This window comes from Pleurodeles waltl, chromosome 9, assembly GCF_031143425.1.
Source record: "Pleurodeles waltl isolate 20211129_DDA chromosome 9, aPleWal1.hap1.20221129, whole genome shotgun sequence".
Taxonomy (NCBI): Eukaryota; Metazoa; Chordata; class Amphibia; order Caudata; family Salamandridae; genus Pleurodeles; species Pleurodeles waltl.
In genome coordinates, this window is record NC_090448.1 from 380,712,340 (window position 1) to 380,725,070 (window position 12,731).

Below are 12,731 nucleotides of genomic sequence, written 5' to 3' on the forward strand. Positions count from 1 at the left end.
CTGCCTGGACATAAATGGCACTGTGTTCATGGGCATGCACAGACTTCAAAGGAATGCACTGTTTGGATTCTATGGGCATGCACTGCAGAATTTTCAGTATGACTTGTAATGATTCCATGCATATGCTTTCAAGTGGTTCTCAGTGCATGCAGTGAAGGAATTTTCTCTGCATGCATTGAAGACAGTTTCATGCATACACTTCAGGGGTTCTGCAAGCCTGCCTTGCATTACTCCAAGGGGTATGCAATATATGGATACCCTGAGCATTCACTACAAGAATTTGTGTGCAGTCATTCTAGAAACTCCCTGGTGCTCGCCTTACACTGCAGAGGTTCTGTCAACACATAGTGAGGTGTTTTAGTTGTCATTCTTTGCTGGAATTCATGCAGACATTGGTGTAACGCATTCCTGCACATGCACAGCATGGATTCTATAAGCATGCATTGCACGGTTATGCTAAACATCCATTGCTGGATTAAACATTTGGGAGAATCGAATACAAATGTAATGTTCTGTTCTGACCAAACATACACTTACCTCGGCACTTGTAGCCCTGCAGCGTGACTCCCCAGAACTGTAATAGAACAGAGACAGAATCAATTCTGGAATCTTCTGTTACATATTTTTATTTAGTGCATTTCTCTGGGTAACGGAAACTGGGTGGCGTTGTGTTATTGTGACGTTTCTAATGGAAGCCTTATTTCAAAAGGGTTACGGTGAGCGCCCTTGATAAATTCAACACTTACACAAACCCCTGTTTGCTAAACGATCATAATTATAGGTTATGCGGAGTTTAACGCTCCTGGTAATTTCTGCGTGAGCTACTGGCCAATTTTCTCCAATGAAATATCGGTAAGTCAAACCTCGAGAAATATACAGGAGAAAAAGGCCCAAAAATTATCGGGCAATTTAGATTCTGGTGTTGATAGTACCAGTGTCTTCGTGTTATGCCACATTTTGAGGGCAAAACACGTGATAGGTGATAGCTATTGCACCTGAATAATTCCAAACTCGGTGGTATCTGATTTTATTGGGTGCAATAATTACCTTCAAACCATCCATTTGCAAGTAGGTCTTGGCGCACATAAGTTCTGAGTGGAATTGTGTAGACAGCTAACAGCGCACTCATATGAACTGATAGGAGGGTGGTCCTGTGAAACACTAGTGAGTGTGCCGAAGGTCTACATCTGCCACCGTGGAGTCCTGTGCACTGTTGACAATGTGGTAATGGGTACAAGAAAGATTTGGCGTTACCACTGGTAAAATGTGCGTGTTAAATATGAGTATAACAACCAAAAGGTGCAGTTACTGTGGTTCGGCAAGTTATGCCACATGTTTTTTCTTGCACAGCTATTATTGTGGAGGTAATATCCGGCAGGGACATATTTACTGTTACAGGTTATTGCCACTATGTTTCGCACTACGGCTTCAATAAAGCCACGCATCGGGCTCCCTGTGGATGGCAATCGGCCATCGTCTGCTCGTTGCTATCATAGGGGTTCAGGTAGAGTACTGTCGGTGAGAAGACATGGCAGCAGAAGCTGGGATATATGTACTGCTAAGCAGGCTTATTTTGTCGTTGGTGAAAGAGTGCCACAAAATGATGCTTAGGTGCTTTAAAACCTGTCTTTTATCGAAGCGTATGGCATGTTTTGAATCTCCGGTTGTTAACCTGGGGTCCACGGCCACCTAGCGGCTCAGAAACGTCTAAATAACGGTACGTGACTATTTAGAAAGTGTAATAAAAAATAGTAGCCGATTCTTAAAGCACATATACATAAAAAAGCAAAACTGAAAATTTCAAAACCTGTAAATATGAAGGATAATAACAGTGGAAGCTAACATTTAAGTTGGCGTCCTTATTTTGATTGGGGGGAATACAGCAATTACAGCAAATAGACACAGTCTGGAGGACGAGAGGCCTCAACTGAAACATTTTTATACACCAACAAAAAAGAGCATGCATTAGGTGCAAAAAAGACAGATATATTGAAGCCTAGCACATCAGGTCATCTTTTAGAAGTAAAACGACATTTTGAAAAGCTCCAACCTTCAAATTAAAATGTGATTATTGCATGTTTTTTTGTCCCACATATAACCCGGAAAGTGCACAATGTTTTTAGTAGGTGTATGGTGTTAGACTTTTCATCCTTGGTGTGGTCTCCCTTAACTTTTTGCCTCTGTTCCCCAGGTTGTTGATGTGTGTTGGACTCTGATTTTACTGTTTTTGTTACTCTGGACACTTTACCACTGCTAACCAGTGCTAAAGCGCAAGTGCTCCTTTACAAAATGTGTATGTAATTGGCTTATCCATGATTGGCATATTTGATTTATTAGTAAGTCCCTAATACAGTGCCCTAGAGTTCCCCAGGGCCTGTAAATCAAATGCTACTATTGGGCCTGCAGCACTGGTTGTGCCACCCACATAAGTAGCTCTGTAATCATGTCTCAGACCTGCCACTGCAGTGTCTGTGTGTGCAGTTTTAACTGTAAATTCGACTTGGCAATTGTACCCACTTGCCAGGCCTGAACCTTCCCTTTTCTTACATGTCAGACACCCCTAAGGTAGGCCCTAGGTACCCCCAAGGGCAGGGTGCAGTGTATGGTTAAGGTAGGACATATAGTAATGTGTTTTATATGTCCTGACAGTGAAATATTGCTAAATTCGTTTTTCACTGTTGCAAGGCCTGTCCCTCTCATAGGTTAACATGGGGGCTACCTTTAAATCTGATTAAAGTGTAGATTCCCTTTGGGAGCGGATGGACATGTGGAGTTTGGGGTCTCTGAGCTCACAATTTAAAAATACATCTTTTAGTAAAGTTGATTTTAAGATTGTGCGTTTGAAAATGCCACTTTTAGAAAGTGAGTATTTTCTTGCTTATACCATTTCTGTGACTCTGCCTGTTTGTGGATTCCCTGTCTGGGTCAGTTTGATAGTTGGGCTGGTTGCACCTCACACTAGACAGTGACACAAAGGGAGCTGGGGTGTAGCATGCATATCCTGATGAGCGATCTGTGCTAGGAGGGAGGGGAGGAGTGGTCACTTGCACCTGAAAGGGCTGTGCCTGCCCTCACACAATGCAGTCTCCAACCCCCTGGTGAGTGTCTGGGCCTGGCCTGGGCAAGGCAGGATTTCACAATCCAAAGAGACTTTACTTTGAAGTAGGCATACTTCAAAGGAGAAACTGGGTATAAGAAGGGCACCCAAAACCACAAACTTTAGAACACTTCTGGACATCAAGAGGAACCTCTGCCTGGAGAAGAGCTGAAGAGCTGATGAGAAGTGCTGCCCTGCCTGTGACTGTGCTTTGTGGAGCTATCCTGCAGTTGCTGCTTCTGCCAGAGTAAGAGGGCAAAGACTGGACTTTGTGTGCCTTCCATCTTGTGAAGAAATCTCCAAGGGCTTGATTTAGAGCTTGCCTCCTGTTGTTTGAAGTCTCAGGGACAGCAAAGACTTCTCTCTGCCAGCACCTGGAATCTCTGGAGAGACTCCTGCTCTGACAAGTGGTGCCCTATCCAGTCCCTGGGCCCTTGAAAGAGAAGCTGGTGGAAATCCAAGGAAATCGACTTCGGACGACCCCGGACCGACACTGCTGCTGAATCCGGTGATGCCGCCTGCATCCGACGCCGTGACCTTTGCTGGAACGTGACGCTCTTCGCGGACCCGACGCCGCTGCAGCCCCGCTGAAGTCCGCGATTCCGTGGAAGTCGCCACACCATGTTGTGATCGATGCCGCTCGAGGTGAGCGGATTCAACGTTTCGCACCGACGCCGCGATCCTCGACTTCGTGCATCGACTTGTTTTCACTCTTCACCAAAGGTACTGTACTTGGGGGTCTACGCAACTCCGTGTCTGGCGTCGCTGGTGTCGGCTTGTTGGGAACGACTCCGTCACGACGCCGTGTTAACACCTCATCGAAGCATTTTTGTTTCTAAGTGCTATTTTTGAGTTTAATCTTTAAAAATTAATAGCTTGACTTGTGTATGTCGGATTCTTGTCGTTTTGGTCTTGTTTTGTTTAGATAAATATTTCCTATTTTTCTAAACTGGTGTTGTGCCATTTTGTAGTGTTTTCACTAAGTTACTGTGTGTGTTGGTACAAATACTTTACACCTAGCACTCTGAAGTTAAGCTTACTGCTCTGCCAAGCTACCAAGGGGGCAAGCAGGGGTTAGCGGAGGGTGTTTCTCTTTTACCCTGACTAAAGTGAGGGTCCTTGCTTGAACAGGGGGTAACCTGACTGTCAACCAAAGACCCCATTTCTAACATATGGAATGTATCAATGTAATGAATCTAAAATGACAAAATGTGTAGCTGCATCAGTCTGTAGCACCTAATCGGTTTGTGGGTGCCAAACCTCCCCTCCTATTCCCTTTGAACTCACTCGAAATGCGCGACTTGCAGTAGTCAAGGAATCTGTAACACATGGGCCCCACTATGTTACTTACAAAACCATCACAGCTGCGGCAGAAGGTGGGCTTTTTTAAGGTGGTCTCGAGGAAACTGTGGAGGCAGTCGAGGCCTAACTTGGAGCACTCCGAGATGGCTTTCGTGAAGTAGGCTGTGAGCTCATCACGGCTGAATGGCCCCTCACTGCAAGGGAAAAAAAATTAATTAATTTTCATTGCAATTGTCCTATTTACTCCTCACAACCTCAATAAAGAATGAAAGTTTGTCTTTTTGCCATAGATATCTGTGGTGGGAGGTTGACTGAGGGGACAGAGCAGGACTGAAGGACTATCCTTTTGTGTTGTCTTGTTTGTTTTGGAACAATGTGATCTGTGAATTGATGGACTATCCTTCTAACCTGATACCTGTGGTGGCCTTCCTGAGGAACAAAGGTCTATCCTTCTGGTCTGGTTGCAAGTGAATTCAGAGCAAAATATGAGGAAAGGACTCAAGATGTGTGTACCACTGGCTTCATGTTTAGGTGGTGAACGTGCTCCTTTCTGGTTTACATAGGTATGGCTAATCAACTCAGTAATTGCGTATTACGTCTGTTTCATGGCTGACCTAGAGCAAAGGCATCTGTCAGTAACTGCACTACTGGTTAGACAATATTAGTAAACCTTTGGTAGGTTTCTATTTGTACAAACTATCCTACGATGTTGCTTTTCCTTCAATTGAAATGCAAAGCATGACATGCATAAGGCTTTAAGTGCAAGGCTATGATAATCATAATATGCAGAGGGAGTATAAAAGCATGACCTGCAGTGATGTATACAATGAGTTTGAACCAACAAAAATAAAGAATATGTATAGAGTACAATGAGTATAAAAACATATTAACAAACAGGTATCAAAAAGTAGATATTTACATGGTCATTTGTATAGAACTTGGTGATTAATGCACATGATATGGCTGAAAAGTATAACATAGGCATTTGACAGAATGTATGGTAGCTGGAACCATGCAAAGGAATGTAGTAATATAGTGGCAAATCTGACTGCAGTAGGAGTATATCAAGTAGAGAGAGATGTTTAGTGAGACAAAATATTTTTTGTCCTGACTATGAGCGACTCTTAATTCTGATGGGGCCAAAAACTGCAGTTACCATCCCATCGGAATTATACTTTTTACATTGATACATTTCGGTTCCTGAAAACAGCTGAAATCTCGGAGCGACATTCTGGGGAAAGGCAAAAATTCAAGTTGTCTATGATGCAGTGTGAGTGTCAAGGGCGACTACTGAGTGGCTATTATTCTTCTCAAAGAGTACTAGAGAACAATACATTCTGGGTGGAGGAAGGAAGTAGTGTTGAATGGAGAAAACGAGGAGTTACATGGAGTTAGATATACTAAATAAGGAGCCAAAAGGGGTAACGAGATGAGCAGAAGGTCAAAGAAATACTAATGCCAGTAGGGTCAGTTATTTTCTTGATGATCAAGTTTTTAGTAATTTTACTGCATGTAAGGAAGACATGGGGATTTTGGATTTGGACAGACAGTGCCTTCAAGATCATGGAGGCGCTGACTGAGTAGAATGTTTCTTTGATTTTGAACAACGTAATTTAGACTCCACCATCTGCATATATATTTTGTATTTGTTACCATATGTTTATATACTCAGTGTGTGCCTTAACTCATTAACTTGTGTGCTTTACATTTATGCATTCTCATATAACGTTGTTGTGCACATTTTGAAGTCACAATGTATTTTAGGGGAATGGACAATTAACATATATTTACCCTATTGAATATTCACAATTATAATGATGACAGCTTGCTTTCTTATGATGAATAACTCTATAATGTGCTTCCATTTTGATTCTTTCGCTAACTCAACTTGACTTTAGGCTTTAGCCAAATGCTGCACATTTTGAGGCTGTCAGTATGCTGCTTGTTCATTTCTTTGCAGGTGCGTTATTAGGTCCTTCGTTAGCTAGATCTGTACTAGACTGACACTAAGGCATGAAGATAAGAAGCTGGCAGCAAGGACAGCGAAAAGAGGATCAGAGGAGGCTCCTGTACCTGGTGTACCAGGAGGATGCAACACTCAAGAACGAGCAGATATGTACCTAATCATGCTGTGCTGGGAAACTAGGGAGTCTACCAGTCCAGGCAAATGCAGTCACAGGATTCGTTCTGAGCTGTGGCAGCAGGGTGTGAATGTTCTGTGTTCCAGAGCAGTTACAGGGTACTTCCACAGAATTTGAAGGCCTCCGGGGCCACTTTTCTCATTATAACTTCAGATCAATGTGATATGTAAGATGTGTTTAGTACATCAGGTGCACCACTGTAAACAAATATTCTCTGGGCGGGCCACCTACTATCGACTATCAAGAAAATAGTGAAGATCGACATTCTAAGATTCAGAGGCAAACAGGCAGAGCTCAATGCAGCATGCCTCTATTCTTGTTTGTGCAGTGACTTTGTATTTTTGCACTGCTTTAATCCCACCTACTCCGTCATCAATTATATATTGACCATTCAATTTACAGTGAGAATTTCTTTCTTAAGTTAGGTCCTGCAACCAGCCCAACTTACAAGAAATTCGGTCACAATTCGTGAAACTCCAGAGCTTACTTTAGACCAAATCGATACGAAAGCTAATAAATGTATGTTAATTCGTCATGAAATATATAAAAACATGAATTCTATGATCTGTACATTATGTATAACATATCACTATCATCCACAACCACCTACCTTTAGGAAGATGCTCTAAGCATGTTTGGCAAAACCACTAAAACAGAACCAACAGTTATACACTGTTACACACAGTGACACAACAACTATCCAGACCACCTGCTGCTTCTCTAAAATTAGCTCCTAACTGGATTGATACAAATTTGGAGGCTCTTCCAGACACTACAAAGCACTAAGGGTTCCAAAGGCAAACATGATGCATTTCACTTATCACATCACAGGAACCCAGCACATAAAGAAAGGTGGTAAAACCCTTACTCACTGACCAGGCTGAACTTTTGAAACTTTATGGCAAACAAGTCAAAAACATGCATGCAGACACATGCATATCTGGGTATGAAAACCATATACGCAATTTACCTGTTGCATTCCTTCTAATGACATGCACGCAGATCAATTGAACATATGCATTGCAGTAAACAAACACCCAATAATCATTTTAATATAAAGAAATAGGCAAATCACTTGGAGACCAATCTGAGTTATACAGGGAACAATCATAACTCATTGTGTTATAAACTTCAAGTCAAATGCTATCCCAGGGACATATATCACCGTGCCTTAAATGTGTCTAAACATTCCATCAGCATAGACAGGCAATTCCCTACCTGCTCCATACTTTGTCCATCTAATGAGTCTTTGGACTCCTCTATAATATGCATGATAAGGACTTCATCTCAGCGATGGATATTCAGGGAAAATTCTAATGTAAGGAATCTGCAACTAGAGGTCTCTATCAAATAAACCATTTAAAAGTCTCACACTAACAAAGGCACATTATTTCAACTCACTGACAACACGTCTGAAAACATATTTTAACTCTTTTTTGCAATGGAAACTTCAGAGCCATTCGGATAGTCACCCTTGCACTACTAAAAGAGTTGAAATGCTTTTTAAAAGGGTTGATTGTGTGATCTATAAATGCCAGTACAAATAACCTTAAGTTCTAAATCTGGGCTGCCTGCAACAGGCAGCTCAAAAAATAATTTTGTCTCCCCGGACTTAAACCATTGCATCGATACAGCTTTTTGAGTCTTACTGAATACAACTTTAATCTCTCTAGCTGTAATAACTAATACACCTCTAAAAACAGGAAGTGAAATGTATTTAAGTCGTGGAAGGCATTGTTACAGGCTTTCTATTGGTGCTTGTATAATGACATAATAATTCTGTACCATTTTCTTGTGTGTGTGTGCGTGTTAGACCTGACACATTGAGGTGGTGTTTCAACAAACTTTTTTGCTTTTTCTAGTAGGGTTTGCTGATTCCCCCTTAGTGGCCTGGGCACTTACCCACTGTAAGTAGTGTTTGAAACTGCATCCGCGCCTTCCCTCATAAGTTGGGAAGAAGCGCTTGCCTAGGTGTGCACACTAGCTACTATGGTGCTTTAGACATGTATCCGCATGACGAAGCAGACCTGTGTGCGCACTTGCACCTATGGTGCTTTTAAACGTGTGTCCAGCCAGCCAATACAGGCTTGAATGTGCCCAGGGGCACATATCCCCAGAGAGTGAAGAATACCCATGTTTGTTTTAATTGCATAGGAGAGTTCCACTGCCATTATGCAACATGGGGCAAGTGTTATAATTATTCCTAGCTGAAACAGTGGATTGCAGCAGAGCAGCCTCATATTGTTTTCTATCATTGGATTCGTCTTGACAAACCCCTTTCTATGGTAAAGGTGGTTTTGTCAATCAGGAGAAATTCAAATTCTAGAAAGTGGACATTTTTATGACCTACAACGCTTTGTGTGCTTTTAATTTGACTTGAGCACACACTAGGGGATGGAGGAGCACATCTGTGCATTCCCCAGTGACCGCTATGAAACTTGGGCACACCACTGGAACAAAGACCTCTGCCATTTGTGGGCCTGGCTGGATAGATTGGAGGGAGAGGTTCCAACACTTGGTCTCTTGGAGCCAGATCATGACCCCAGTAAAGATTAAGGTCAGCATTCCACAGCTCCATGGCAGACAGGACTGAAATTTAGAGGAGACATCTGTTTTTCAAAGGGGAACCCTCTGACCCTCCCCCAACTTCAAAGGCATAGTACAGTATAACTACTGGTACCACACTGCAGCAAAGTAGAGATACACTTGCAGGAATGTGGTGCATACTGCCAGGAGAACCTGTTGTGCGCAAGGAGTAATTACTGCCCTAAGAAGGGACCGCGCACCCTACCTGCATTGTATCTGGCCTGCGCAAACTAGATGTTGCTGGGGGCACTGTGAAGTGTGCTCTCCAAGGGCTTGTCGACTTGCCCCCTGTTCTCTATGGAGGTCTCAGGAACATCAAAGACCTCTCGCAAAGGACCTACATCTTCTACCTGTATCATCTGGAGAGCGGTGCCCTCTTAAGAGCCTACATCGTCTGCTGGATGTCACTTGGTAGCAGTGGTGCAGGCTTGGAACTAAGTATTGCACCTGGAGACCAGATTTGCCTGGTGCTGAGCCTTCAAGGTACTGCCCGCAGACAAGGAGCGTGGCCCTTCGTCGTGCGGCCATGACACACACAAGCTTCTAGTTGATAGTGAGCAGATTCCCTGGTTGTAGGACCCTGCATTACTCGTCTTTGTTGAGGGTGCTGCATTTCTCTCCAGCAACACCTGCCTGCATGCTCATTGCGTTCAGTGTCCGAATTACTGGATACGACCCTCGGATGTTGGGGTGTACCTTGGGGTATACCCATCTACCTCATGTGGCAGCGCTGAATTTGTATGTGTGTGTGGACCGGAATTGTTTGGTGCAGCTCAAGTAATTGTGCACTAGACATTGTGCCTCATTCCACGGAGGTACGGGATTGGAACTCTGTGTGTGTGCGTGACTGGAATTGTCTGGTGTGACTCCAACCATGATGCACCAGACATTGTGCCTCCTTCCAAGGAGGTACAGCAATGGCAACTTTCTGTGTGTTCAGAATTGTCTGGTGCGGCTCAAATCATCATGCAACAGACATTGTGCATCAATCCAGGAAGGTACGACATTGGTAACTTTGTGTGTGTTGGATTTGTCTGGTGCAGCTCAAGTCATCTTGTGGCAGATGTTCTGCCTCCTTTCAGGGAGGCACAGAAATTGTCAACTCTTTGTGGGTGACTGGAATTGTCTGGTGCGACTCAAGTCATCGCGCACCAGACGTTGTGCCCCCTTCCAGGGAGGTGTGACATTGGTAACTATTTTGTACTGGAGTGCCTGGTTTGGCTGAGTGCCAGTGTGAACAGCGTGTGTTCCAAAGCAACCCCCCCTGCATGCTCTGCAGACCAGGGCCCAAGCCGGAAGGCATGGTGAGGAGACCCCTGAGTGAACTTCTCAAGTGGTGGCCAGACCTTCAATTGTCAACTGTTGCCTCATCAGCCTTTATCTCGGTCTTCCCTCATACCTTTGCGCTGGAATCCAGAATAAATGTAATTCTGGCAGCGTGTGGCCCACTATCTGAGGAAAGGGGGCATTCATCTCCAGCTCCTGGGGGCAGGGTAGTAGGAACTGGTTGAAGGAAGATTTGGACTAAGGGGGTTCTGTGAGTGCGGTGACCACTAACCTGTTGTATATCTGTTTACCACATTAGGGTGCTGGGAGCAAGTGTGTCTGAGTTCGTGTTATACTAGCTTGCCTGATATCGGTGGCACCATGTAGTAGTACGGAATGAGTGAGAGTGATTGCTGGTGATACACTACAATGCCCGGTGGTGTTGCCATATATGTTGTTTCCTTGTCAGAGGATTGTCACAGTTGACATTGGGTTTTACCTGTGCAGCCTTGGCCACAGAGCTATTTAAAGTGCTGCATTTCTCTGTATGTACAAATTGCTGCTATTGTTGTGAACCGTGGTGCACCTTATAGCTGTGTTATATTGAATTGGGTTAATCAACAGGGTGGGTATTGTGCTGACATGTTAGCACCTCATGATAGTGATGGGATTGAAAGTATTTTTCTCATGTGTGTATACTGCAAATGTCATTTTAACACAATTGGGCCTAGTTCTGCTAGTGATATTTCTAAATGCGATTTATACCCAGATTTACATGATGTTCATGTTTTGTTAACTTAGGTGTGTGTTAAATACAAACTTTGTTACATACACCATGTGTGAAGCCTCTTTTGTGACGCTCAGTGTATTTGTTGTGTGGTAGTATTGTGCCAATGATTTACACATTGCCCCTGTAATAAGCCTGACTGCTCTGTGCCAGGATACACAAAGGTGATACGATGAGTGTAATCACCCACCCTTGATGGGAGTGGTAGGTTCTGCCTGTCTAGGGTCTTGCTTCAGCTAACCTGAATGCACCGCCTTCAGCAGAGTGTGTGTGTGTGTGTGTGTCAGTGAGCATCCACAGAATATTGTGCTTTACTAGTACAAATGCCCGCAAGTGTGTGGGGCATGCTCAGATTGGTGTATTCAAAGGATAGACATTTATCAGCAGAATAGTGAACAGAGCAGCAATTTGAGCATGCTGAGAGGGCAAAACAGATTGGCAGACATGCTTGAGACTGTAGCACTACAAAGCACTTTCATGGACGACAATGATCACAAAGACCTTCACAGACAATACAATAAATTGTGCACTCACAGGAGAGACACTAAATCAGCAAGGCGTATGCAAGCATCAACCCTACAGTACCTTCAAGATGGAGGTACAGATCAACAGCTACTGCAGCAAATGCTTAACATCAGAACAATTGCGCATGCTCACAAGGTAGCACTGACTTTGTTTTTCGAAGATTCCATATTACAGATGTTGCTTATGGAAGAGGCTCATCTGCAGATGTGCTAAGACCGCAGCAAACCAGCTGCATCCAGAGTTAGGAGCAGTAATAAATAAGACAAGTGTAAGCAACACAATAAATTGTGCACCTCTGTGGGTTGAAAGTGAAAAGTAGAAAGTGCTTACACACTTACAGATTTCTGACACTATGAAAATCTCTATGTGTTAGAAATGGTGTCTATGGTTGGCAGTCAGGTTACCCCCTGTTCAAGCAAAGACCCTCACTCTAGTCAGGGTAAAAGAGAATCCCCCTCAGCTAACCCCTGCTTATCCCCTTGGTAGCTTGGCACGAGCAGTAGGTTTAACTTCAGAGTGCTAGGTGTAAAGTATTTGTACCAACACACACAGTAACACAATGAAAACACTACAAAATGACAACACAGGTTTAGAAAAATAGAAAATATTTATCTAAACAAAACAAGACCAAAACGACAACAATCCACAATACACAAGTCAAGTTATCACTAAAAATGCCAAAAGAGTCTTCATGCAATTTTAAACACAATGCCAACGCTGTTAGCGTGAAAATGTACCTTGGGTGCATCAAAAATAACCCCACACGGGCGAGTGTGCGTCAGAAAGGGCTTGCGATGCGTCAATATCACTCACTCACAAGACCTTTTGTCATTTTTCCTTTAGTCAGGTCGGCGTGTGTCATTTCTTCTCTCCGCAGGAGAGTGAAGCGTCAATCCAATCGGCACTCTCGGTCCGTGCAGGCGATGCATAGTTTTTGCACGGCCAGCGGTACTTGCGTCGGAAATCCAACCGCACGATGATCCGAAAACCATGCAGCATGGGTTGCGCTCTCACTAGCCTCCGTCCG

General features: G+C 43.6%; 1 protein-coding gene across 1 annotated transcript in view; it reads right to left on the reverse strand.

The window, feature by feature from the left end:
• Nucleotides 1-12,731, reverse strand: part of LOC138259338 (RAS guanyl-releasing protein 4-like) — a 289,402-nt gene that overhangs the window by 59,395 nt on the left and 217,276 nt on the right. Inside the window, exons 13-14 of the mRNA XM_069206978.1 lie at nucleotides 4,449-4,593; nucleotides 538-574 (exon numbers count right to left, since the gene is read on the reverse strand). Coding sequence (XP_069063079.1) covers nucleotides 538-574; nucleotides 4,449-4,593 — 182 coding nt within the window. The remainder of the gene's footprint in view (nucleotides 1-537; nucleotides 575-4,448; nucleotides 4,594-12,731) is intronic.